This window comes from Alexandromys fortis, unplaced genomic scaffold (genome assembly GCF_014885135.2).
Source record: "Alexandromys fortis isolate MF-2015 unplaced genomic scaffold, M_Fortis_MF-2015_v1.1 scaffold_118, whole genome shotgun sequence".
In the NCBI taxonomy this organism is placed as follows: domain Eukaryota; kingdom Metazoa; phylum Chordata; class Mammalia; order Rodentia; family Cricetidae; genus Alexandromys; species Alexandromys fortis.
The window spans coordinates 4,158,970-4,186,955 of NW_026068010.1; the positions used below are offsets into that span (position 1 = coordinate 4,158,970).

Here is a 27,986-nt window from a genome sequence, read left to right on the forward strand (position 1 = left end):
CTCGGAGTCACTGGAGACAGAAATGGTTTTGTAAGGCGGCAGATGGAAAGAAGCGGAGCAGCGTGTGTCATCAGTGTATCTAGGGAGCCTACGGTCAGTAGTCACATTTCGGAGGTATGTTATTAGTCAGGTATCGGATGTTCTCAGCGTGCTGCGCTTCAGACGGTTATACAAGCCTGGCAGAAGGGTCTCCAGGCCTGCAGACGTATGAGGCTGTATAGGCCTTGCCTGACTGTGTAGGTCGGTAAGAAACCTCATCCTCCGAAGCCCTCAGTTTTTAATTGTATTATCTGCTGAAGTCCAACCCCTGCTCATGCAGGAGCAGAATCCACATAAGCAGATTCGCTTTATCCACCTCCAGCATAAGCAGCAGGCATTACTGAGGCTTTTCAGGATTCAGCTGGTCTGGGGGTTGGGGTCTTACCAGGGCCACCTCTTCTTTGTCCTCCAATGATTGGCTCTGGTGTCTGCGGGTGTGGCTAAGCATAGCCTGTGAGTGTGATGAGTTCAAGGTCCTCTGGAGTGTCAACATGGTTCCCCCACACACTGCCCCTTGGGGCCTGGAGAGATATGATAATTCGATGATCAGCAGGTGGTTGTGTACAGTTATTATCAAAATCTAGATGTTAATACCTCTGTCTGTGTTAGGGATGTGTGTATGTCTGTGTGTGTATGTGTGAACATATGTGTGCATACGTGTGTGCATGTGCGCACATATGTGTGTATGCGTGTGTGCACGCATGTGTGGATAGAGAAGTAGTAGCAAGCCTGTGATCCTCTCGCCTGGGTCTCCCAAGCACTGGAGGTATCAGCATGCACCACCACACCCCACTTCGGACCTTAACTTCTGTAAGCAATTACCATAGCTGACAAAACAACAGACTATCTGGAACTTTAGGGTTTGGCCTGGTGATACTGGCTGACTTTAAAAGACAGGGTGAGAACCATGACTGTTAATCACGAATAGAATGGTAGAGACTGCGACTAGATAAAGAAACTGTGGGCTGGAGAGATGGCTCAGAAGATAAGAGCACTGGCTGCTCCCACAGAGGACCTGGCTTAAGTTCCCAGCCCCTACACGGTGACTCACAACTGTCTATAACACCAGTTCTAGAGAATCCAACACCCTCTTCCGGCCTCTCGATGTACCTGCAAACACACACACACACACACACACACACACACACATGCACATCCATACATAAAAATAAATTTAAAATTGTTTTGAAAAGAGAAAAAAGAAAAAGGTTATATTAAATATAATATAAATACATTGAATTATACCACACTAAAATAAAAACTGTTTTAAATCTCTAAGAAAATAAAAGGCTAAGTGATGTGGGAAGCTTTGGAAGGCAGAGGCATGCAGATCTCTGAGATCGAGGCTAGCCTGGTCTACAGAGTATGTTCCAGGACAGCCAGGGCTACACAAATAAACCCTATATTGAAAAACCAAAAGAAACAGAAGGAGGAGGAGGAGAAGGAGGAGGAGGAGGAGGAGGAGGGAGGAGGAGGAGGAGGAGGAAGAGGAAGAGGAAGAGGAAGAGGAAGAAGAAGAAGAAGAAGAAGAAGAAGAAGAAGAAGAAGAAGAAGAAGAAGAAGAAGAAGAAGAATTCCTGTTATTCCTGTTATTCAAGGGATGTTTGTGGACCCGTAAGCATTTAAGCATGAAGGAACACAATTTGAAAATGGCCGGAAAACTCAGAGAGTAGAGGAATGTATTCATTCTGTAAGTGTTGGGAATCAAAGCTGGGACCTCTGCTGGGACAGTCAGTGTTCTCAGTCTCTAAGCCATCTTGCTAGCCAACCCCCAATATCCTGATATTTGTACAGCGACCTTTTGCTGATGCTCAACAAATTGATTTTCTTGTTCCCAACACCGTCTTTTTCTTAGTATTATTCTTCAGAATTGTTCTTTGTTTGGTTGGATGACTTTTTTTTTTCAAAACAGAGAGCAAAAGCTGGCTTCAAACTCACAGAGATCAGCTTGCCTCTGCCTCCTAAGTGCTGGGATTAAAGATGTGCGCCACCACCACAGGCGGTGAGAGCTACTCTAAACACAACTCTTCACTGTTGTGTATAGAAGAGTATTTTTTCCTTCTCACCCGTTTACTTTCTCTGACTCCCAGAGTTTCTGGTCGTTCTGAGAAGCCGCAGTACCTTTCAACTTTCCATTTCCTAAGCAGCATCGTAAATACATTAGTAGACAATTTATTACCACTCTTACTTGGTATGGCAAGTTCTCGCGGCAGCTGCAGCATCCTTATATGTTGTGTAATGCTCCTGTACTGGTAAACAAAGTGAGTCTCAGGGAACAGAGGGACCTGGGATTGAGAATTGTCTATTTCTAAAGAACGATGCCGACTTGTTACAACAGTTTATCCCTGGCACATGAAGTTGAACAAAGTACTGAGAACCAACAGAAGGAAGACTTTCCTTCCAAACTCCTAACATTGACTCCTTAGTTGAGAAATAAGGCCACTGGTCTCTAGAAAGTAGTTGGGTTAATTACCCACCTTTTCTAAGAAGTGTACCTACTTCAGAGGGTTGGTTGCTACCTATCATGTTGGGAATATGGGGTCTGGGGTGGGGGGAGGACAGGAATTTTATTTCAGACCCTCAGTATTTCTTCTGGAAGGGGAGCATTTACAAACAGCACCCGGTTCTCTGCAAAGATGGCTGTGTGCTCTGCCTGTGCTGGAGGGCAAACAAGGAGAACGGCTCTCTTCAGAGGTGCATGCTTCATGAACTGAGGACCATAAACTTGTTGACCACGTGACTCCTGCCTGTCACCGCTAGAGACCCAGTATCCACCCAAACAGATGCCCAGATAGGGGGCAGACCAAAGGGATGGACTGGAAGAGCGTCCCGGTGGCCAAGAGTGTCTGGACTTTCTTAGACACACACACAAACACGCATGGCTTCCATCCTTGTCCGACAGGTCTGAGTTCCAGCCAGCTGTCTCAGACTGTCTCTCGCCAAACCTGGGAAGAAGCTTCTGGCAGCCAGGGCTTAGCTTCAGTACCCTTTCCACTTCGAACTCACCATCTGACACTGTGTGTCTGGGCCTGTCTGTCTGGGCCTGTGTGTCTGTATGTGTCTCTCTGTGTGTGCATAAAAGTGTTTTGCCCCAGAATAGGAAGTACAACAAGGAAGACCCATCGGCCCTCCTCGCCAACATATTTCCAGTCTCTAGAGCAGGAACCTAGGTGCCCACTGAGTACACACTGGCAGAAAGTGAGTGGGCCAGGGGTGAGGAGAAGCTGTCTCAAATGAGAAGCAGACTTCATGTAAGAAAAAGTTCAACTGAGGACACAGCTGTTTTCCTGCCATGCCAGGGTGCTCTCAGCTTCGAGGGTCTCACGGGGATCACCAAGGCTGCCTTTACCTTCTTCCCAGCATCATTGTAAGACAGTAGCTGAGTTTCTGATTGTAAGGGGTGTTTACATTGGTCCTGGAAATGTTGGTGATGTAGGCAGGACGATTAGGAGTTCAGCTATATGAAGGACTTGTGGCTACCCTGGCTAGAGATGGCGTCTAAAAAAGTCAAAGAGAGAGGAGATGAAAGAAGAGAAGACTGTAGTAAACTTAGAAAATCAACATCATTTTTTTTGTCACTTTTCCTCTTCCTTTTTGGACAAATGAAATTAGGAATATAGAGATGAAGAGCAAACAAATGGGTCTAATGATTTTATCTATGGTAATGATTAAATAGAGGTGGTCTTTATGTTGTTATTATTGCGGGTATTTTTGGTTTGGTTTGTTTGTTTATTGTTTGAAATGGGGTATTCTGCAGGTTAGCCTCAAACGTCTGTTCTTCATGCTTCTACTTCCTAAGGGTTGGGATTACACTCCTGTACCACCAGGCTTATACTGGGAGTTGGCATCAGTTTTGATGACCAGACTGTGCTAGTTTCCTGATTCTCAAATACACAGTCACCCACAGGAGCATTTTAACTAAAAACTGCCCTGTCAAGCTTCGTCCAGAAAATAGTATCGACAGAGGCTAGTACTTGTTGGAAATTAGCATAAAGAGAGCTTTCTGAAACATCGGAATGAATTTGGCTCAAGGTTCCTCACCTGTGTATGACCTTTCCCATGCCCCCACCTCTCAAGACGAGGTGTGTGAACTCACACAGCCCAAGAGGGGGCTCTCCTTGCATTCTCTCTGTGTGTTGACTCTGGGGTGGTTGGCTTGATCATGCAGTGGAGTCTGTACTTCATAGACATCAGATTAGATGCACAGGTGGATACCCTTTTAAAAACAACCGTAAATGGGTACATGGGACTTGTAAGCAGAAGGACTGTATGAGAGGTGTTCTGGTGCCCAGGTCATCTGTGACTTGGCCAGAGGTGTGCCAGTGGCACTGTCCCGATCGTCCCCTCCCTATCATTATGCGTTTGGTCCCAGGATCTTGTGATTGTCTTTTACATCAACTCAGTTACTGCTGGCTTCTCTAAATGCATTCAGCCCTGTGGGACACCAGAGAGAATATGGCATTGTTTCTAAATGAAGGTTTTTGATTGACATTCAGGTCTCTGGTCTCTGAAGCATGGTGACCTTGATACAGTAGGAAGATAGTACAGATAGGATGTCCCTGTGAGCTGCAGTCGGGCAGTGCCCTACTTCCACAAGGCGCCCACTTGCCAAGAGCATCAGAGATCAGGCAGGCGTGAACAATACTGACCTCTGTCAGCTGCCTTGGAATGGTCGTCTGTAGAATAAGCATCCTTGGCAAGTTGAGATTTCTCCTTTCCCTAATGCCTGCACCCAAAATCCTTTAAAGGCCATGTTTCACCTCAGCCTCACCTTCTTCATTCCTCATATCTCTATTTCACCTCTCTTGATGCTTTTCATGGGGAAGTTGACACCTGATCAGTAGGCAGATGCAAGAATTTTTTCCCCGTCTCTTAGAAACTCACAGATCTCCTAGACAGTCATGATTATAGATCGATGTAATCCCAGCATTTGAGAGTCTGAGGCAGGAGGATTGCCTGAGTTTGAGGCCAGCCTGGACTATAGAATGAGACTCTTTCAAAAAAAAAAAAAAAAAGGAAAGCAAAGTAAAACAAACAATAGAAATTACAGGGAGGGGGGAGAATTAAAAACTTTGTTTGCTAGGCCCTGGTGGTGGTGCTTAATCCCCACACTCAGGAAGCAAAGCAGGAGGATCTCTGAGTTCAAGGCCAACCTGAGTTTCAGGACAGCTGGGCTACACAGAGAAACCCTGTCTTGGGGGGAGGGGACATTTGCATTTATAACTAAAGTAATTTTCAGCAACTATCTGGTTAAAACTCTTTTCCATTAAATTCTGTTCTGAATAAAGATCACTGCCCACCCTCCCAGCCCCCCACCCCCTCCCAGGAGCCCTGATGACTACCCCTGCTTTGGGATAAGTGAAAATAGCATTCTGCACATCTTGTAGAACTCAAAACAGGCGTTGCAATTTGGTCAAGTGGTGGTGAGAATGAAAAACTCAGTTTACACCTTGGTCGTCATTGGTAGAACCTCTCTCCCCCTTGGATAATAGAACTTTGAGAACTCCAAGTTTCTTACCGTATGTTTAGATCATATTTGTTCCTCTAACTCTTCCCAGACCCCACTTCCCTGTCCACCCAACGCCATATCCCCCCAAAGCAAAAAAACCCTCAAGACCAGTTTGTGCTGCCCCAAATCTTCTCGGCTAGATGGTCTTCACTGGAGCACGGTGGTCCATACTCTTAAAGACAATGGACCCTTAGCAGCTCCCTCTCGGCACGGGAGTTTGGTCTGGTTTGGGCTTGCACACTGCTCGTGCATGCAGTTACAACCCATGTGAATTACATGTGCTACTGCCCAGCTGCGTCCTGAAGACACTGTTTCCTTGTCGTCACCCGCCGCCTCTGGCTCCTACACCCCTTCTGCCTTCTCTTCTGCCATGATCCCTGAGTCTTGGGGGTGGGGTGGGGCTTGGGGCTCAGTTTTGGGTCTCCGTGCTAATCATCATCTTCTGCAAGTAGAAATTTCTCGGATGAGGCTTGAGAGATGTATGCAGAAAGGCAGGTGGGATCTCCTTCCCCTTTCATGTGACTAGCGCTTACTGTAGACCAAGCTGTGCTTGAATTCCCAGAATCCCTCCTACCTCAGCCTCCCAAGTGCTAGGATTGCAGGCTTGAGCTTCTAAAACCTTTTCTTTGCAGGCGTGCATCCCTTTGGAGAGCAGCAGCCAGCTGAGTGTTTGCTAATTGGTTCATAGAAACTTGTGGAAGCAGTGACCCAAGAATTTCTTTGACTATGAAATGTAGAAGACAGGGAGTTTACCATTAAAAAAAGCCTAGAGAAGAAATCACTTTTTCAATTCTCTTTAAACCACTTGCTTAGGTCATTCAGAAAGAAGCCCCAAACATCCTAAATGTTGTAGAATTTATCAGCTATGTCCATGTGGCTAACAGGACTTTTGAGATGATGTATTTGATTGTAATAAAAAAAACATATATAATCAGAGTACTTAAATTCCAGCACCATTTCTAGAGAGTAAGGCCAGGCTATGCTTTGAAGCCTGACCTTTTTATGATTCATAGTCTTACACTTATGGTTTATTAACATACACCGTATGAATATTTATGACTTTCTTTTCATCCAGTAAAAGTCAACCTGTTTTTCAGCTTCTCCGGTCGGCAACGGTTACATCAAGCCTCCGGTTCCACCTGCTTCCGGGACACACAGGGAAAAAGGACCCCCGACCATGTTGCCCATCAACGTGGACCCAGACAGCAAGCCAGGAGAGTACGTCCTCAAGAGCTTGTTTGTCAACTTCACCTCTCAGGCAGAGCGCAAGATTCGGATCATCATGGCGGAGCCTCTGGTGAGCATGGACCGTTAGAGGACCTCTTTTAAATTTTTCTCTGCTCTGGACATGACTGGTACTTTAGATCCATGGGTCCCAGGTCTGTTCACCCAATCAAGCTCAGATCCAAACAAAAAAACAAAACAAAAACAAAACAAAAAACACCAGGAAGCTGTAACTGCATACAGTGAACAGATCGCAGGTCCCTAGACAATACTGAATCATACCAACTGCCCGTGAGTATTTACACTGTAGGGGTGTTATAGTCACCCAGAGGTGAGTTTAAAGAACTCGGGAGGATACACATACATGACAAGCAAACACCGGTGTCTTGGTTTGGTTTCCTGTTGCTGTGACAGGTGCCGTGACCGAAAGCAACTTGGGAAGGCAAGGATTTATGTCATCTGACAGCTCACAGTCCAGCAGCAGCAGAAGTCATAGCAGGAGCTAAAGGCAGGAACCTGGAGACAGGAACTGATGCAGAGGCCACGAAGGATTGCTGTTTACTGGCTCACTCTCCATGACTTGTCCAGCCTGATTTCTATATAGCCGAAAACATATGCGTGTTTTAGATATAGATAGAAAGATAGCTCGTTAGATAGATAGATGATAGATAGATAGATAGATAGATAGATAGATAGATAGATAGATAGATAATAGATAGAGATATTCATTTTGGGGACACTGTGAACCTCTATTTGGGGGTCTTATCATTGAAGATAAGACTCTCAAAACTACATACTTCTATGAGACCCCTGCCCAAGCATGCATTAAGCCCAGAAGAGAGCCGGGGGAAGGACTCATGTTTGCTCAAAAGCAAGCATCTTGAGGCGACAAAGGAGTTAGCATCGTCAAAACTATGTTTGGAAGAACTCAGAAGAGTCAAGAGCTAGTGACTGGGGAAAGCAAAGCACTATGGGTGATGTGTCTACATGCTGGGCAGTGTCTTCTAGAGCACACATTTTGTTTTTACTCTATGCTGTGCGTAGATACTTGATCTCCAGGGAGCTATTTCCTATTTTTTTCCAAACAGAAGTATTCTTTTTCTTCGGGCTAAACCTCACAGGAGCATCCATGCCTGCTGATACATAGAGCTACAGACTAAGCTAAGCCCTCGGCACATTTGAAGATCACGAGATATCTTAGTTCTGTAAATCCGAAGATTATTTACCAGTTAACATGGGTTTGGTTTGGTTTTGTGCTTTGTTTGTGTGTTTGCTCTTTTACACTCTTTGGGGTTTTATTGTCATTTTTGAGACAGGGTCTCAGACTGGGTTTATGGCAAGCCTGTCTTGAACTCATGCCTCCATCTCCCCTCAAGTACTGGGATTACGGGCTTGCACCGTCATGCCCAGCTGTATCTAATACTTTAAACAATCTGGTGTCACTTCTATTTCAAATACAGACTAATGGACGAAAGGCAGGGCATAGAAGTCTATCTAAAGACTTAGGGAGCGGAGAGAAACTTGCAGGACAAAGAGCAGGGAAGAAAGCTAATTCTGATGACCGCAAGAGAGCAAGCTGCTATCACCATAACAGTTCAATAGATGGTGGGCAATGAAGCCTTTGCCGCGGCACATGAAAGTTCATATATGACTTTTCGGTACCCAAAGAGCTATCATAAGTGGAGGAAGCAAGATGGAAGAAAAAAATGTCCCACAGAAATCAAATTTGTTTTCTTCTTCACTGATATCTGTATAAGCATCTCTAACTTGCTCAGCAATGTTTCTATTTGTACCCAAAAGATGCTCAAGTCAGAGTCATTAATATTTATAAAAAACGTCAATAATTTTATTCTATTTTTTAATACTTCGTGGGGACATTTAATCATCTTCGTTCTCATTTACTGTTATCCTTGTTTTGTCTTTTTTGTGTCCTAAGCAAGCTAAGTGAGGTCATCTATGTCATTTTTATATTTTTATCTCAAAACACAAAAGTCAGAGGAAGCACTCACTCTTACTCAGCTCAGTGTCATCGTCCCCACTCAGTCATGGGTGATAGTTCAGCTGGGTATAGAATTCTGGGTGGACTCCATTGTCCTCTGGACTTTTAGATGTGAACTTTGAAGCTCTATTTTACTCAGTTGCCTCTGATTCCTGTTAAAGTCTTTTTGATTTTTTTCTTTGTAGATTGTTTATTTTTTATTCTCCTTGCCCTTAGAGCTCTGAACTTTAACTACTCTGTGTTCACATGTGAATATAATTTTGTGCTCGAGATTCTGCTCTTTGAATTCAGACTCATATCACTCATTCATTCATCAAGTCTGGGGAATTCTTGACCACTCTTTATATGAGTATAACCTTTTATCCTCTTTACCCAATCCTAATACACATTATCTGATGTCCCCCCACAAGTCAGGGTTTCCCTGAATAGCCCTGGCTGTCCAGGAACTCACTCTGTAGACCAGACTGGCCTCAAACTGCCTCTGCTCCCAAGTACTGGGATTAAAGGTGTGTATCATCACTTCCTGGCCAATATTTCTCCATGCATTATATTATATTATGTATCTTTTTACTGTTCTTCTATCATTGCTCACACTTCATCTCTAATGCATCCTGAGTAATTTCCTCTGACCTATATTTCAATTTATTCGTGTTCTCTTGGGCTTTGTCTGATATGTTACTTAAGCCTCCTATGCAGAATTTTAATTTTAGCAATTATATTCTTAATCCCCAGAAGTTCTGTTTATATCCCTTTTAGTGTCTATTTAATGGTTTCTGGGGTTTTACTGTATTTTGTTCCTCCCTGACATTCACAGGTCTCTTTTATGCACTCTGTCAGCTGAAGCATGTGTTTTCTGTCCTCCCGTAAGTGACTGTCCTGTGACACCAGCTCTCAAAGGCCTGTGTCTGTGACTGTACCTGACAATGTTTGCAAAAGACAGAGTGTCTTCACTGCAGAGCCGAGTTTCTGTAAGGTCTTATTTTCCCAGTATCCCCCCACTGGAGACCCGAAGCTCTCTTTATCTTCATGGATAATGAGACAAAGAGCCCTCCCATGGGCAGCCATGATGCCATCTCCTTCCTTGCCCTTGGTCTGTCTTGTCAACTCATTTCTGCATTTTAAAAATGCATGTATTCCACTCAACGTTCCAGATATTGCACAGGAGAGCTGTGGCCCTCTTTGTCCACATTTCTGCTTTGATGATCTGTGGAATTCCTGCTTTGTTTCCCATGCTTATGAAAGTAGGAATAGACCTCTGTGTGTCCAATCATGAGTGCCCAGAGCAGGGTAGTAAACAGGAAAGTGACAGCAATGTCACCGACTCTCCTCTCCGATCTTTTCTGCCTAAGCACACCTTTGCCTCTCTCATCTTTTTTAAACCTTCATTTCATATTTTTCTGTCCCTTGATTTTGCCCTATCTTTACTTCTGCCGTGCGCCTGTATAAGCCCATTTCTTGCCTGCCACCATGCATCTGTGAATACTGAGTGCCCTGGAACTCTCAGCTTCACATGCAGGCACATGCTTCATTAGAACCACCTTATTGTCCTCTGGGGTCAGGTATTGTCTTCACTGAATTAGAGTAATCCCGTGGAGTAGAATAGAGAATGTTGTAGCTTTAAGAGTGTGCGCTGCTTTGTGGAGCTTTTGTTTATGTGTGTACGGATCAGACCGTAGCATGCACTGTTTTCACAGGCACAAAAGCCAAGCCCCAGGAACCTACAGAGAGACAACACCTGCGTCCCTGTGTCTTCTCCATCTTCTCTCTGCCCTCCCCTCTCTCCCGACATCCCCAGTTTTTAATGCTGTGCATAGAGTAGACAGTTAATGTTTTGTTTTTAAAGATTTGTTTTTATTTTGTGTGTATGACTATTTCACCTGCATGCACGCTTGCATACCGCTTGCATGTGCTCGGTGCCTTCAGAGGCCAGAGGAGGGCATCAGATCCTCTGGAGCTGGAGTTGCAGGTGGTTGTGAGCTGTTATGTAGACACTGAGAACTGAACCCCAGTCCTCTGGAAGAGCAACCAGTGCTCTTAACCACGGAACCATCCCTTCATCCCTAGTAAATGTTTTATGAGTGAATGACTATGCCAAAAAATAAGTGACTAAAGTTTTAACAGAGTATCAAAAAAGGAGTACCTTTGTGGGAACCCATGTATTTTGAAGGCCATGTTGCTCCCCTCGACACTGATAATTAGCAGCCTTTCTCTATCCTTCTTACTTCATAGATGAGTGTTCTACAATAAGTTGAACAGAAAAGACATTGACTCTTAGTCTACTGCCTTGGGGCATCTGAAGATGCCTCATTATTCGTTGATAAGAACACTGTCCTGCCCACTCCGTCAGTAGATGGTCTCAGCCACAGAAGGTCTACTCGCACAATTTACAAGTCTCTGTTTGTGTAGCATCTGTCACTGAAGTCATGGGCTATGACTTTCTCAATAAACTCCATTTAAAAATGGGTCTCTTCAGCTTTTCCATATTCAGGAGCCTCAGTGGTTTCAACTCTATTGATGAAATGGATATAAAGCTATAAATGATATGAGTGGATATAAAGATGTAGTTATTTTAGGCAACTGATTATGATTTGAATCCTGATTGCACCTCTCTAGGTGTGTGGTACTGGGCAATGCCAGGTGTTAGCAGTGACTGCGCTTGCATTTCCCAGCCACCCTGACCCAAATAATCACACAAAAACTGGATTAATTACAACACCATTTGACCTATTAGCTCAGGATTCTTATTAACTAACTCTTACATCTTAAACTAACCCATTTCTATCAGTTTATATTTTACCAAAAGGCTCGTGGTTTGTTACCTCTTGCTTCTTGGGCAGCTACATGGCGTCTGCCTGACTCTACCTTCTTTCCTTCTTTGTCTCTGCTTGGATTTCCTGCCTTACTATATTCTGCCCTGCCATAAACCAAAGCAGCTTCTTTATTAACCAATGGTAATAAAACATATTCACAGCATACAGAGGGGAATCCCACATCGGCCAGCCTCTTCCTTCCCCTGCTTGCAGGAGGAGTGTCAGTGCCTGATTCCCCGGGTGACAGAGTGGTCACAGTGGCATGTGGAAAGCCTGGGGTACTTGTGCACACACGCGGTGCTCAGCCTGTCAGCCTCTCCATAGCTGAAATCGGGGAACTAGGGTCAAACAACTCCATCTTCTTGGACACCAGTCTTTCTTGGTGTGTACTTAAGCAGAATGGAGGCTTGAGCAAGCAGTTGGCTGCCCCACTTCGGGCCCAATTCTTCCCCCCTGAACTTGGCCATGCTACATGGTGCAGCCAGAACTTTTTCCAATCAACTCATTTAGGGTCCTCTGAGTACTTATGTATGGGGAGGTGATAGAGACCAACAAATGAAAGTTCTCCACAGAAGGCAACAAGACCACCTTCTCACTGCGTTTCCAACACAGTACTTAAGGTTCACACAGATGTTATCTTAGATGATTTTTATTTGTGAGTGCACATCTTTAAAGAGAAGCAACTTAAGGAAGAGTTTAGTCACGCGTGAGAGATTCCACAATGATGGAGGAAGTGTGGCAGCAGGCAGAGGGGCCTGACAGATCATATATTCAACCACAGACTTGAAGCTGAGAGAGGGAACTGGAAATGCGATGGGGCCATAAACTGCCAAAGCCCGCCCACAGTGATGCACTTCCTCCAGCAAGGCTCCACCTCCTAAAGGTTCCATAACCTTCTAAAACAGCGCCACCTACCGGGAACCAAGTGCTCAAACACATGAACCTGGGGTTGGGTGAAGGGCAGGGCATTTCTCATTCAAATCACCTTGTATGTGAACTGTGAGGATCACAGCAGTGTAACCAGGCTATGAAGTGGTCCCAACAGTGATGGTTTTCAGAGACCTTCAAAGAACTGGCACCTATGTTAGGATGTTTGCTGTTTATACTCATGATAGATCTTTTTCAATTTTGGCTCTGGATCTAGCTCAATGGTAGACTACTTGCCTAGTGTGTATAGGGCCCTAGGTTCAATCCCAGCATCCTTACCCCCAAAATAAATCAACTAATCAGGGCTGGAGAGATGACTCAGCAGATAAAAGCACTGGCTAACCTTCTAGAAGACCTAGCTTCCATTCCCAGTGCCCACGTGTTGGCACACAACCATCTTAACTCCAGTCCCAGGGAATACGACACCCTTTTCTGGCCTTCACAGGCACTGCATGCACGTGGTGCACATACATGCTTGCAGACAAAAATCTATACATGTAAAATCTTTAAAATCTTTAAAAACCAATCAATCAAAAAAGTATCAGTCAATTGGCCAAACAATAGTTCTGTAGATCAGTTTAACTGTCCTCAGGACGTATAGTCCAGAGATGGTGTGGTTAGATATTGTTTTACATTTCACCTTTAAATGGCCTGTGTTACCCTCAAACTTCCAGATATCAGAAACATCATAAAGATCATATCCTTTCACCTGGAGCCCTTCTTAAATATCCAAGGAGTTTGTGAGTTAGGAAACCCTTCTGCCCCAAGAGGCAGAATTACTACCTCTAACTAAGTTCGGCTCTTTCCATGCCAGCCCCCCACGCAGCCTGTTGTATTCAGTGATATTTAAAGACTTATGAACCTCACCCTGGTACGTGTCAGGATGGCCAAGCCTGAAAGAGGGGAATCTTCCTGCACCGTGATTCCTGCCAATCTTGCCCAGCTAAGCAAACAGCGTGTGTTTGTTGGCAGGGGCTGTGTAAACTGCAGGACATGACCTTCAGCAAATCTGCGTCCCTTCTTTGTAGCCAAAGCCCTCTGTAATCTGAGGCTACCGTGGCTTCAGCACACCTGATGAAAACGCACCCAGGGCAATCTAGATTGAGCTCCCTGTCGAGCGTAGTGATAAAAGTCAGAGTCACACTGCTCAAAGCAGAGACCGGAGGACGGCCGCTCACATGGGAATATTCAAGCCATGCTTGACAAGGAAGCGGCTTCTTTTTCCAAGTATAGTTAAACCAGTAATTTTTGAGCCAGCTGTTGGTAGTGAGGCACCGCAGTCTTGTCCCTTTTTTTTTTCTTATCATCTCTCAAGTTGTCCTGGGACATCTGTAGACTCACCGTAGCTCAGAACTGGAGCTTTGCCGGTCATTAAAGGTGAGGTAATAACTGAGGAAGGATTCCTTGGGCTCCGCTCCCAGCTGACTGAGATGTTCTCACGGATGTGCTGCAGGGTCCCTTTTCTCTGTGAGTGGATAAACCCCAAGTTTGGTTTCCTGCTTGGGAGTATGCCTGGAATCACGCAGGTGAATAAACATTTCTTTTGAGGCTCCTAAAGAGGACTTTTCACCAGAGGAAAAAAAAATAACGCCCCACCATAGTCCATTTGAAACATACAGCAGAAAAACCATGTGAGAAGTATCTTGAAATAGGAAAAAAATCAAAGGGCTTTGTTCTCCAGTTTAGTAGTATTCGTTCCTCCATGAGTAAGGCTATACTCTACTTATTTTAATATTTTATTTATTCTTTGATATTTTCAGGCGTGTGTGTCGTGTATGTTTATTGTGTCCACCCCACTCCCTCTCTTCACCTTGACCCCTCCCAATACATCTCCCTCTCAACTTCATGTCCTTTTTAAATAACTTGCGAGGTTGAATTAGTGTTGCCCGTATATGCAGGGGTGCGGGAGTCATACGCTGGGGGACAGGCAATTACCAGTGGGCATTCCTCGCAAAGAAAAGTGATTCTGACCCTCAGAAGGTATCTTCTCTCTCTCTCTCTCTCTCTCTCTCTCTCTCTCTCTCTCTCTCTCTTTCTGCGTGCGTGTGTGCATGCGTGCATGTGTTTGACAGTACACATGTAGAGGTCAGAAAGAACTAATGGGGGTCAATTTTCTCTTCCCGCCTAGTGGGTCTTGGAGATCAAACTCACTCAGGGCAGCAGGCTTGGTGGCAGGCTCCTTCCCTCACTGAGTCATTGTACCCAGAGATGCCATGAGAGAGTATCAAAGTTCCTCTGTTTGAGTATATAAAACACGGTAGACATTGTTCCTCAAGTTATTTCCTAGTTCTTCTTGCTCACATGCCTCATTTAACCATCCACAGTGATCCCTTTCTCTTCCTGGAACAAATGAGCTTTATCATAATGCTTCCATATGCATAAGATAAGATGCTTGGATCATATTCCCTACACCCCCCTCCCCTGCCTTTGCCCACCTCCCACTGGTCCTCTTCCTCTTCTCAAAATGTTCCCCCTCTGCCTTCATACCGCGCTTGCGTGCGTGCGTGCGTGTGTGTTGTGTGTGTGTGTGTGTGTGTGTGTGTGTGTGTGTGTGTGATCTAGATTCTGCATACGGGAGCAGGCATATGCAATGGTGCTCTCCAGCTCCATCTGCCTTTGTACGTGTAACACGCCTCTGTGCATCTTTCAAACTGATGTAAACACTGAGACTCCACTGTGTGTATCTACCCGGTTCTCTTCACCTTCATCTATCACTATGCCTAATCGGGGTCCGTTCCTTGGCTCCTGTAAATAGTGCCACAATCAGCTCATGTGTGGGTGTCTCTGCTGTACGTTGACCTAGATTTCTCCAAGTGTCTACCTGGGAGATACATAAATCCCATGCTAATTCTATTTTTAGCCTGAAGAATCCCTGCGCTGTTTTTCCGCTGCAGATACTCTACTTTCCAGTGGATGGGGTTCCTATTCCCAGAAGCGTCCTTGCCGGCAGTTGTTTCTCTTCTTGATGACAACCATGCTGCCTGGGATGAGACGGAATGTCAGTGTTCAAAACATTTTGATTTCCCTTTTTCAACTGTGCCTTTGTCGTTCATACTTCTTTTGAGAACTAACAGAGGCATGGTTTTTTAATACAAGTAAGAGATCATATGAAAGCATTGTGTGTTTTATAGTGACAAAAATTAGTAATGAAAATTCATTCAGGGGCCAGCAAAATGGCTCAGCAGGTAAAGGTGATTGTCAATACTGGCAACTTGAATCTGATCTCCAGATCCTATAGGGTAGGACAAAAACAACTCCCTTGGAGTGTCCTCTGACCTTCATATGCCATGACACACACCCCCTCACACACGCTAAAAACTGTAAAAAGTATTTTATTAAATGTTTTGTTTAATATTCGCACGTGCATATGTGTTTGGATCGTATCCATTCCCTATTCCCTCCCTTCAATTCCCCCTTTCTCTCCTTCAATTCTTTCCCTATTCCCCCCACCTTACTTCCCTCCCAACTCCAAGGGTGTTTTTTAATCAATCTAATACTTCCTGTGTCCGCTTAGAGCTCTCTATCTGCATGTGTGTGTGGGGGGACCAACTACTGAAACATGGGCGGCCTCTCGGGCTCGCTTCCCTGAAGAAAACTGATTGTCCCTCCTCCATTGGCCATCTACAGCCCATAGCTTCTCAGACGGGGGTGGGGCTCATGGGCTCCTCCCCCACGTCCGTGCTGAGATTTTGATTGACTTGATCTTGTACATGGGTTTTTGATTTTTGGTTTTTGTTTTGTTTTGTTTCAGGTTTTTTGTTGTTGTTGTTGTTTTGGTTTTTTTTGTTTTGTTTTGTTTTGTTTTTTTTTTTTTGGTTTTTAGAGATAGGGTTTCTCTGTGTAGCTCTGGCTGTCCCGGAACTCACTCTGTAGACCAGGCTGGCCTTGAACTCAGAGATCCACCTGCTCTGCCTCCTGACTGCTGTGATGAAAGTCACACACCACCACCACCCAACTATCTAGTACACGATTTGTAGATACAGTCACAGCCACTGTGAGTTCCTGTGTTCAATGGCCTATCACATCTAGAAATGCTGTTTCACTACAGCAATCCATTCCCTCTGGCTCTTACGTCTTCCCCTCTGCTCTTCTAGGACTATCCCTAGGCTTGGCAGAAAGGGGCTGTGAACTATTTATAATGTGTTCCGTTTTAGGGACTAACGGTATCAGGCAGCGGCAAACCATTTGCCTCGCATTCACAAGACCCTGGTTTTTAGTCTTAGCAGCAAAACAAATAAACAGACAAACAAGTAAATGCACAGTACTAGTTAAGTCTTGAATGTTCCTCTTTTGGTGTAATGTGGTTATGCTTCCATACGGCGTTTTAAGTTTTGACATTTCTACAAGTCAGCAATATAATTTCGGCAGCACGGACGTTTGCTGAGGCATGGTAGCAGTTTTAACCCGTGCAAATCTGACGTCGACTGGTCATCGTCACCAATTATCTGACTCGTATTCATTAGGCATTTGTATCAGTAGCTGTGCGTTGCTAGTCACACAATAGTCCACGTGATGCTCCTGATACCTCCGGGGATTTCTTTCTGCTCAATTCCTAGGTCGAAGGGAAGTAAACTCAGAATGTTCCAGGAGGTTTTCTCAAGATGGTTCAGCAATATAAATATTTTAGAGGCAAGACTAGCCCGTGAAGGCCACAGGGAAAAGCGAGAGCTGGCTGGGGGTGGTGATTCAAGTGGAAAGAAAGGAGCGATCAGGGATGTGTCTGCAACTGGGGTCAAGGGGGCAGAGAACTGAAAAGGCCACCATTTTGGGAGTTCCTAGGGTCCATGGGGATGCCGGCTTTAGTGGTGAGAGGAACACCAGCTCGCAATGATTGAAGAAAGAGCAGAGGGGAGAAGAGAAGACGGTCGTGCAGACCGTCCCTGGAAAACCAAGTACAGGAGCGACAGAAAAGGAACAGCCGCTGAGGGGGCGGGGGGGGGGGGGGGGGGACACTGAGGAGCAGAGAGCGTACGTGGTGGTGGCTGGGGGAGAGGGGAGTGGGAGAGATGGAGGAGATAGGGGGTGTGGAGCTTCTCTGTGTAGGAAGGCCTGAAGAAATGGGCAAACATCCAGCCAGATGAGCTGAAGTCTGTTTAGTAAACACAGCGAGGCTGTAGAGAAATAAGCTAGGACCCATAAAGTCAAAATCACCAGCAACGGAGACTGTCGTACAGAAAGAAATAAGTGAAGGCCGCAGCCCGTGATTCACGGCAGCTATTGTAGAAAGTGAAGATGGCCGGGAGCCATTCTCTTCTTCAATTAAAATAAAAATTAACTTTGTAGCCGAATTTAATTGAAGTTTCCCCTCCACTGTTCAGATAATGGATTTGGTCTTGGGACTGTTAAATGCGACAGACACATAGGCTCCGCTGATAGGAGCAGAGCCAGCTGCAAATAGGACAGATCGTCTCGAGAGGTTTCGTTTTCAAAAAAAATAAGTACCCAAATAGTCTTCCTGGCTTTGGGTCTACCATCATGCTTCATGGCGTAGCCTCACCCCATCTTCTGAATTGTCTGACTGTATCTTTAACTTCTTTGGGGTAGTTAGTAACATTCTCTTGACCTTGAAATATTTCCCCCGGGGCTTTGGGTGAAAATCAGTGTAGGTTATTTTATGTACAGAAACTTGTGTTTATTAGCTGAAGCAGATGTGTCTACCTCCGCAAGCACACGCCCCCTCTACATCCGAGGATTTTAACCCGTGCTGAGGAGTTAATACTAGAAGTTGTCAGGGTGTCAGAGTGGTACTCACTGTTACCTGTGGACAGAGAGGCATGCGACGATCTGTGCAGCAGACAGTCCACACAATTCAGACCCCTAAGTGTCTGGCTGCCCCAACCCACCCCCACCCCCCCATCACGAGGGAGTGGCTTGGGGTGAAAGGTTAATTATTATTCAGACCATGTTTTTAAAGTAAAGTCAGAACTGTCACTAATAAGATACGGAGGAAAATATGATAGCCAGGAAAATGTTTTGTGCCCTGCTCTTCTTTGGTTCAGGTTGAAACAGCATTCCCCACTGCCAGGAGCTGATAGTTCTCTGCTAAATGCTTTGGTGGATTCGCAACAATTGGGTCCCCAGCTCTCCACCCTGAAAGATACTATCACCATGGTGATGGGATGCCACGTGCCTCAGCATCCTCCTCTGCCTGGTGAAGAAGGGGGAAGCTATCTGAAATTAGTTTTGAAATTTTTGACAAGTCATATATAATGTGTGATATAAATTTATAGAATGTGAATTTTCCATGCTCATAATATTCAAAGCCTTTCAGCTAATGCTGCACCAAACAATGTTTGTATAAGTAAAAAGAAAAAAATGCAAGTCTCAAGACTTGAAAAATCTCGTGCTTGACTGAAGTGTGATTTTGGTCATTTTAATAATCATCCCACCATTCCGTTAGTGTGTGGGGGCTGGAGATGGCTCCCAGCCAGGAGCCCAGACGCCCCTCAGAGGACTCAGCTCTCAGCAGTGTGCTTCCAACTGTCTAACTCCAGTTCCACGGTGCACACCTGGTGCGCAGACACACAGGCAGGCAAACACTCATAAAACAAAAATGAATAAATATTTATTAAAAGTATTAAAGTATTTCTAGTAACGTGGGCTTCTTTTTTTTTTTTTTTTTTTGCTTCTCTAAAGCGAGCAGGATGTTCGCACTCTATCATGCACCCCCACACCATTTTTCACAGTAGAACTTTCTGGTCATAGAAACATTTGAGGAAGTTCAAGTTAAAAATCTTAGTATCAGCGGGGGTGTTAAGCATCATCCCAAGAAAACGTGGGATTCAGTGTTTGCTCCTGCGCCTTCTACAGGAGGGCGCATATCATCTCAACACAGTCCAGGCAGTCATGGCACCGGAAGAAGTGTCCTTGTGAGTGTGGCAGTGCTCTGAGAGGCCACTGGCCGAGTGACACTCAGCGCTCTATACCACTCATCAACGCTACAGAGTGGTCTGTCTGTCTGTCTGTCTGTCTGTCTTTCTCCCCATTTTACCTGGACAGTAACTGGAGCTTAGCGAAGAGCCTTCCAGGGTACCAGGAATGCTGTGATTCCCTTCCCGTACCCTCACATGTCCTTCCAGCCACCGTCTTGACTAAAGCCAACTAGGATATAAACAGGTGACACACTCAACACTCTGAGTATCTTGTGTGCCCCATGCCCTTGCTGGTTTAAACACTGATGCGTATGACTCCAAAGGCAGTATCATTTGGGTCTGCTAGCTTCCTGATGTTTAGCCTATATAGGTGCCATTTGGAATTTGGGGAACCCACTGAAAAGTCAGAAGGGAGAAATGATTAGTTGAATAGGCTCCTTGAATACCCAAGGTAAGCTTGCCTTTGAGCCCTGGGCCCCTTGAGACTTCTAACCGTCTGAAATCTGGAGTGTCTGGCCACCTTTCTTCTTAGGAGTTACGGAGTGCTTGGTGTAAAAAGTCTGTGAGATGATCGCGTAGCTGGAACACCCTGAAATTATTTGAAAATAGGGTGGACGTCTGTGGCTTCACTCTGCCCTTTTTAGGAAGATGTGGAGACAAAAAGGCACCAGAGGCATGTTTTCTTAAGAGGGCGAGGGAGTGAGGGGAGGAGGGGTAGGGATGCAGATGCAAACTCCATAGCTTAGCGTGTAAGATGCACAAGCCGGGGCCGCCCTTTCCCTCCGCAGAAGCCTTCTGACCATAGATAATTGCCCTAGGGGCCTGGGAGAACCTTCCTCTTTGATTCAAGGGGAGAAAAGCCAGCTTTGGAGAGCTGCAGCAGGCTGCATGGCAGGCAAGGCATGTCCCCACACCATCTGTACGTGGAAGAGTCAGAAGAGATACAGGCTGTTGGAGTGGGTTTAGAGAATGACCGATAAGTGTCTTTAAAAGTGAAAAGCATCGTATGATTTAAATTTTTTTTAATTTTTTTATTGAAAAAAAATTTCCGCCTCCTCCCCGCCTCCCATTTCCCTCCCTGTCTCCCTTTTCCCTCCCCCTCCTCCCACTCTTCTCCCCCTCCCCCTACTCCTCTCCCCCTCCCTCTCCAGTCTGAAGAGCAGTCAGGGTTCCCTGCCCTGTGGAAAGTCCAAAGTCCTCCCTCCTCCATCCTGGTCTAGGAAGGTGAACATCCAAACTGGCTAGGCTCCCACAAAGCCAGAACATGAAGTAGGATCAAAACCCAGTGCCATTGTCCTTGGCTTCTTAGCAGCCCTCATTGTCTGCCATATTCAGAGAGCCCGGTTTTATCCCATGCTTTTTCAGTCACAGTCCAGCTGGCCTTGGTGAGCTCCCAATAGATCAGCCCCACTGTCTCCGTGGGTGGGTGCACCCCTTGTGGTCATGACTTCTTTGCTCATATTCTCCCTCCTTCTGCTCCTCATTGGGACCTTGGGAGCTCAGTCCAGTGCTCCAGTGTGGGTCTCTGTCTCTATCTCCATCCATCTCCAGATGAAGGTTTTATGGTGATATGCAAGATATTCATCAGTAATGCTATAGGATAGGGTCATTTCAGGTTCCCTATCCTCAGCTGCCCCAGGAACTAACTGGGGGCATCGCCCTGGGCACCTGGGAGCCCCTCTAGGTCCAAGTCTCTTGCCAACCCTAAGGTGGCTCCCTTAATTAAGATATGTGCTTTCCTGCTCCCCTATCCGACCTTCCTTTATCCCAATCATCCCGTTTAAATTTAAGAGACAAAAAGGGAAAGGAAGTAGATTTGTCAAGGCTGTATTTTAGTTGTTTGTTTAGTTATTTGTTTACTTCAAGCATGAGCTGAGACTGGAGCAGCATGACAAGCCACGTGGTCATTTTCAAACACGCGTGGCAGATTTGTCGTGACTCTCTGAACTTTCTTACCTCCAGCGTGATATGGGGTGAATGCAGCTATCCTTCAGTACTGACAAACTTCAGCACTCAGGAGCCTCCTCGTTGCAAATACCAACTCCACAGATATTCACGTACCTGTGTAAGCGATGTGGTGTTGGCATAGAAGGTGCGGTCTTCCATATCCTTTTCATTCTTTTGTTTGGAGACAGGTTCTGACTGGGTAACCCAGGCTGGCTTTGGGCTTTTTCTCTTTTTTAGAATATTTTTATTTTTTCTTTGACATTTTATACTTGTGTAAAGTGTATCTTAATCATACCTATCTGAGCTTCTCACTTCCCCCCAGGCCACCCAATACATTCCTTTTCATTCCCCAGACCCTCAACAATCCCTTCTACTTCCCCAGACCCACAACAATCCCCTCCCATTCCCCAGACCCCCCAACAGATCTCCTCTCATTCTCCCAGACCCCCCAACAAATCTCCACTCATTCTCCCAAACCTTCTAACACACCCCCTTCCCATCTTCATGTCCTCTTCTTTCTTTTTAATAACCCACCAAATCTAATTAGCCCCGTTTCCTTCCCTCCTTTCTTCTCTCCTTTCCTCCTTCCCTCCCCTGCCTTCCTCCATCCCCCCATCCCTCCATCCCTCCATCCCTCCATTCTCTTTATCTTTTAGATAGTGTAATATTCTTTCTCCCAGGTCTGCTCTTAAACCCTCTGATACTGATAAATCCATACTGGTACAAAGAGGATGTTTGTGAGATTTAAGTGCAAACTAGACTCTGCCCAACGCCATCTTCCAGATGCAGAGGGACACAGTCACTTGTGTGTCGCCCCCAGTAGTGAATTCCATATGTCAGGGGTTCAGAGAAGTCGGACAAGGGCCGAGAGAATGGGACTGCTGACCAGAGCAGCTGCACAGAAAATGTTGTGTGTGAAATAATGGGTAATACTAATCCCACTGGGCGAGAATAAGACCGCTACCACAATTCTGGAGACAAATTTGAAGCAAGCTTTATTAAATACTGACCAGGATGGTGGTCACTGGCCAGGTCCATACTCGGGATTCCCAGGATACGGCTCCAAATTCCATTAGGCAGCGGCTTCTAAAGGCAAAACCCACCAGGCTTCATGCTTCCCACCTTCACCAGATTAGGGGCAAGCATAGGTCCTAACGCACTTTCTGCCTATGCCCCCCACCCCCCGCCTTTGTGTGATCAAGCACATCCCGTTCTGGTGGGTAAACAGCCAAGCCTGTTTACAGAAGGAAAGATGCGAACAACAGCCCAGGAAGTCATCTGTCTTCGGGCAAATGGGGCTTACAGGTTAGACTTTTCTGTTTTATAGCTCTCTTGAGCACAGTAATTTTAACTTAAACTATAACTTTAGCCCTCACAGAAATAGACAGGGAAAGGGAGGAATGGAGAGCTACAATTTTGAAAGTGAATTTAATCCAAGTCTTCAAAGAAAATGATTAAGACAACATATTTAAGTATATGTCGATGAGGAAGGAAGCTCCGTATGTTATTTTACTGAGACATCAAGCCCACGGTCTTAGCTAATGGGTCTGAGTATCGTGTGGGGTAATACCCGTCGGCTGGGCCTGTTTGCAGAATGTCGCTTCCTTCCTGTGCGTGTACAGATGTGTGCTCAGGAAGCACCGTGTCTACGAGCTCCCCACCATTTGTAGTAAGAAAGCATTGCTTTAGGGCGTGGGAAGCTTCAGAGTACGGCTGGCCTGGTCACACACACCCACTCCCAGCAACAGAAGCCTCTCCTGAGAAAAACTGAGAAGGGAATCGCCCTAGGGATGTAAGCTGCTGACAAATGATATCATTCGCTTCAGGTCGATCTCGGGTCTCATGTGTTGATGCATTGCCAATTTTTGAGCTTATATCGAATAGGTATTTATGTAGTTCTAGTACAGAGCCACAGAAAACTATCATAGAAGCCATGCCCTTCCCCATCATTGTGTATGGCTTTAAGCGATAGATACTAAGAATGACTCTCTTAGGTATGTGGGGGTCTCAGTGTGTGCCACATTTGAAATCAAAGCTTCCAGCGTGAAAAGAGCTCATAAAATTGACAGTGGAGGTGACTGACTATAAATCTACTTAACGGTGCAGAATTACTCATTTAAAATGGTAAATCTTATCAATGTTTTCCACAATAAAATTTTACTATTTATTTATTGAGACAGGCTGCCACGATGTAGCCCTGGCTGGCCTGGAATTTATATGTAGACCAGACTGGCTATGAGCTCACCGAGATCTGTCTGCCTCTGCCTCCCAAGCTCTGGGATTAAAGGTGTGCACCACCACAATCATAGATATACATATACACATATATTTAATTTTTAGCTCACACATGCATACACAAAATGGAGGACTTCATATCTGAAGAGAGTATAGAACCCTAGCCCTGCTCCTTTTCAGGACTTTTAAGTGCTGAGAGGAACTGATAGAGGTTTCTGCCTATCTGTAACTTCTTGGCAAGTAGGAGAGGCATTTGAGGATATCACTCATGCACCCCTTACATCCCTCTGTATTGTGGTCATGGACCTCACTCATGCACACATCCCTCTGTACTGTGGCCATGGACATCTCTCATGCGTTCCTTACATCCCTCTGTACTGTGGCCATGGACATCACTCATGCACACATCCCTCTGTAATGTAGCCATGGCTGTGGGCATCACTCATGCACACACACACATCCCTCTGTAATGTGGCCGTGGAAAGAGCTGTGTAAGGAAGAATGGCAGGGTTTTGCAGGCTCGAAAGGTGGGACGTGGGACTAGTACTAGAAGCTGCCTCACAAAGACTTCCTCAAGGGAGTGATGGTGGAGCCGATGTTTGAAAGATAAGCAGGCATCGATAACGCAAAGAGTCACTGCCCACATTTCTCCCCAGACGCTCTTTCCCCATGGCAGGAACCACATGCTGCAGCCCAGCCTTCCTCCGAGCCTGTAGGTTGGCACCAAGTGACTCCCTCAGTCCTGAATGAATAGAGAAAATTCCGAGCAGAAATTCGCACCCCGTAATTGTTCCAAGGATGTCTGTGAGACCCGATTGCACCTGTTTTCACATCAGTACTGCTGACTTTGGCATTTAGCTGGCTTTACAAAGGAAACCTCACTGAGCTTTACAGCTTTCCAGTTTGATCAGAGAGTGTACCCTTTCTATAACCTGAGCCAAATCTGTCGTTTCTTTCATTGTTCTTCTTTCTTCTCACCTACATGTCTATATCCATGCCCCAGTTTGTATGTTCTAAATGGTATAGGTTGAAGAGGAAGGCTTACTCACCTGTAAGAACACAGCATTCTCTTTAGTTTCGATGCATACAGTTGACACTGTAGAGTCCCCAAATAAGAGAGGACGGTTGATTCCTAAGTCTCCTGGGGAATTCTCAGGGGTGTGGACTGAGACTCTACAATGGCACCTGCCATGCCAGTCCTCAAAAGCCTGTGGCAAGATGGCAGCCAGGAGTTCAAGGCCAGCTTGGGGTATATGTCGACTTTGTGACTGGAGAACATTGGAAAAGTGAGGGAACTCTAGGTCTGTGTGATAGGCTAAACACAAATTGTATATACATGCGTGCATTTACATATGTGTGCGCAGGTGTATACACACACACACACACACACACACACACACACACAACTTTTAAATGGTTTTTAGCTCCTGAACTAGTTTGCTTTCTATTGTTGTGATAAAGCACTAACCGAAACCAACTTGGGAAAGGAACAGGTTCAACATCAAGAGAAGCCATGGTAGGAACTGAAGCAGAGAGCATGAAGGAACACTACTTCCTGGCTTGTTTCCCACGGCTTGCTCAGCTACCTTTCTTATGTAACCCGGACCCGCCTGCCAGGGAATAGCACTGCCCACACGGGGCTGGGCCCTCCCCTGTCATTTAGCAACAGAGGTGAAGGTCAGACTAGCAGAGGAATACTTTTTTAACTTATTTAAAACACAAACATCCCTTGTTCTGTAAAGGAAAAAGTGAATGAGAAAAATAGAACAGTAATGGTATTTCTCTTACAGTGTTGAAAATCTTGGATAATTACTTTTGTATATGCCATTTTTGTTGCAGGAAAAACCTTTGACAAAATCTCTACAGCGTGGAGAAGACCCCCAGTTTGATCAGGTATGTGGCTGCTGCTACCCATGTTTTTCTTTTTCTCTTTATTTCAGATGCACAAAGTGGTGACTGGAGGTTGACTCAGTGGTAGAGGGCTTGCCCAGCGTGAGCAAGGCCCCAGTCAGTACCTGACATAGCTTAGGGAGGTGAAGAGGAGCCACGAGGAGCATAAGTTGGAAACAGGGAGGCAGGGGTGTTCACTGCTATGCTGACAAACCTCCTTGAAGCCGTGGATGTGTGGTCGTAATACCCTCGGGGTCTGGAGAGATGGTTCAGAGGTTAAGAGAACCCAGGGTTGGTTGCCAGCACCCACACAACAGCTCACAACCAGTTCCTGGGGATCCAACAATGTTTTCTGGCCTCCACAGTCACTGCCTGCACAGAGTGTGCATACACACATCAAGCAAAACTCTTAAGCACATCCAATAAAAGTCTAATGAATCTCTCAAAGGGTCTTGTGCCCTCAGCATCTACAGCCAGGCGTTAGAGATGTTCAGGAGATACCCTGTGGTTTAAATTAAGTTCGAGAAGACTATAAGTAGGCCCTCAGTGTTTTGTTTCATTTTGTTTTTTCTTAAATTTTTTGTATGCCAAAAGTGAGTGGCCAAGAAAAGATGACTTCCAGGGCATTCCACTATAAAGTCAGCTTCCTCTAAATCAGTGTGGTCCGTGATGGCCGCATCTCTGAACCAGAGCTTGTTCATGGTTTCATCCGGTTGTTTCCAGTCCTGCCAGGCTGCATAGCACACACCTGTAGCCCCAGCCCCTGGAAGGCAGAGGCAAGAGGATATAAGCTGGAAGCTAGCCTGAGCTGCAGAGTGCAATCCAGCCATTGAATAAAAAGAGAGATGTGAATACGTCAGGAGAGTGCTGGTCTGGTGTGTCCTAGACTTAATCCTCAGCACTGGAAAGAGATTGCGAGGGGTAAAGGGGGGGGGGGGAAGAATTGACAACCCTGAATGAGAAAAATTGCCTCAAGAATCAATTATAAAAATGTGGAACCTTAGGTTCCAATGGAGAAATGGTAAATTTAAAAGACTATAATTAAAAAAAGCAAAGAAAGTCAAGACTAGGAAAGGACATTGACATCCATCAGCGTGTACTGAGCATGTGACAGCCACAGGGAGAGAGCCTGAATCCATCAGCGTGTACTGACCACGTGATAGCCACAGGGAGAGAGCCTGCATCCACCAGCGTGTACTGAGCAGAAGGGAATGATCCTGGTCCTGTCACTTCACAGTGGTTTTAAGGGCGTCTGGAATGACGCATAGCAAGAATATGGAGGAAGATGGACGGGTGTCCTGGTGCAGCCCAGGCTTCAGCAGAGATGACATACAGGACAAAGACTTCAGACCCTTTAGTGGGTGCCTGTATCTGATGCCAAATAGTGCTTAGTACCCCACAGCCTGATAAACTCAGGGGTTTCTGGATGGTCTGGGAACCATGTGAAAAAGAACCCACTTTGTGTAGAGCTTCTTGTTTGCAGTACAGGGGAGACGCCTCAGGCGTCACGAGTCTGGAGCATTGCAGCGACAGGCACTACAGAGATAACCCTCTATGGCCCGTGTTGCCCAGGGACGGTCACAGGCTGACGCTTAGGTCCAAATTCCTAAGCTTCTGTGGCCCTGGCTTTGCTACAGGGCTGGCAGACTTGGCAGACTTGGCTGTCTATCTGGACTCTGAAAAGATGGAGGGTAGACCCCACCCCTGCCCTGTCACTTGCGGTGATTGGTCAGAGACCCTTAGTGAAGATGTTCATGGTGTTCGGTGCTGCCCTTTTGGAAGCGGTAGCTCTTTCTGCTCCCTTTTCCATCTGACTCTGACTTTGCATGGTTTTTTTTTTTTATTTCATTCCGTATTTGTAGTCTCTTTATCCTGCCATCACTACCTTTTCTTGGGGGAAAAAATACGTTTTTCTCTAGCTAAATGTTTCTCCTTCCTTATTCTCTAAATTCTTCTAAATTAACACTGCAGTGCGAACTTAGCCCAAGTTGTTGTTGTAACTGTTAACACGGTGGTGAGCAGTTATCCCAAATCTTCGGGCTTAACTGCAGTTTGGTTTCTTTCATTCAAGTATTTCATTCAACATTGTAGAAGCACAATGCCATTTGGAGTTAGATCTAGGCTTACACCTCAACTTCCACACTTAACTCACTAGCTTGTTTTTAACCTTACAACACAAAGTGTAGCCCAGGGACCTGTGTTATGAACATCACCTGGCAGCCCCCAGAGCTACAGATTCAGCAGCTCCACAAGAAGCCTGGGGGGGCCCATGTTGTCAGGTCTGTGTTCTGATGAGGGTCAGAAAAAGGGTGGGAGGTTAAATAGATGTTGAGGAACTGTAGACTAATAAGAATATTTTTTCACTCCAGCAGGAAAGCTGCTGACCAGGCCACCAGCAGCAAGCACCCAGGCACATGGCTGGCCCACATGGGCCCCTGAAAAACACACACAGGCTGCCTGAGACTATGACTCTATACCCATGATGCCTTGTTCATACAGAACTGACACAAAAGTGGCAGTCTGCCAAAAAATAG

At 45.6% G+C, this 27,986-nt stretch overlaps 1 protein-coding gene across 4 annotated transcripts in view; it reads left to right on the forward strand.

Annotated features, from left to right (window-relative positions):
- The window catches only part of Fry (FRY microtubule binding protein), a 390,417-nt gene that overhangs the window by 181,568 nt on the left and 180,863 nt on the right, over positions 1-27,986 (forward strand). For all 4 annotated transcript variants that reach the window (XM_050161917.1, XM_050161914.1, XM_050161915.1 and 1 more), the window contains 2 exons: positions 6,646-6,845; positions 25,402-25,455. In XM_050161917.1, the coding sequence (XP_050017874.1) occupies positions 6,726-6,845; positions 25,402-25,455 (174 nt within the window). In that variant the 5' untranslated portion in view covers positions 6,646-6,725. The remainder of the gene's footprint in view (positions 1-6,645; positions 6,846-25,401; positions 25,456-27,986) is intronic.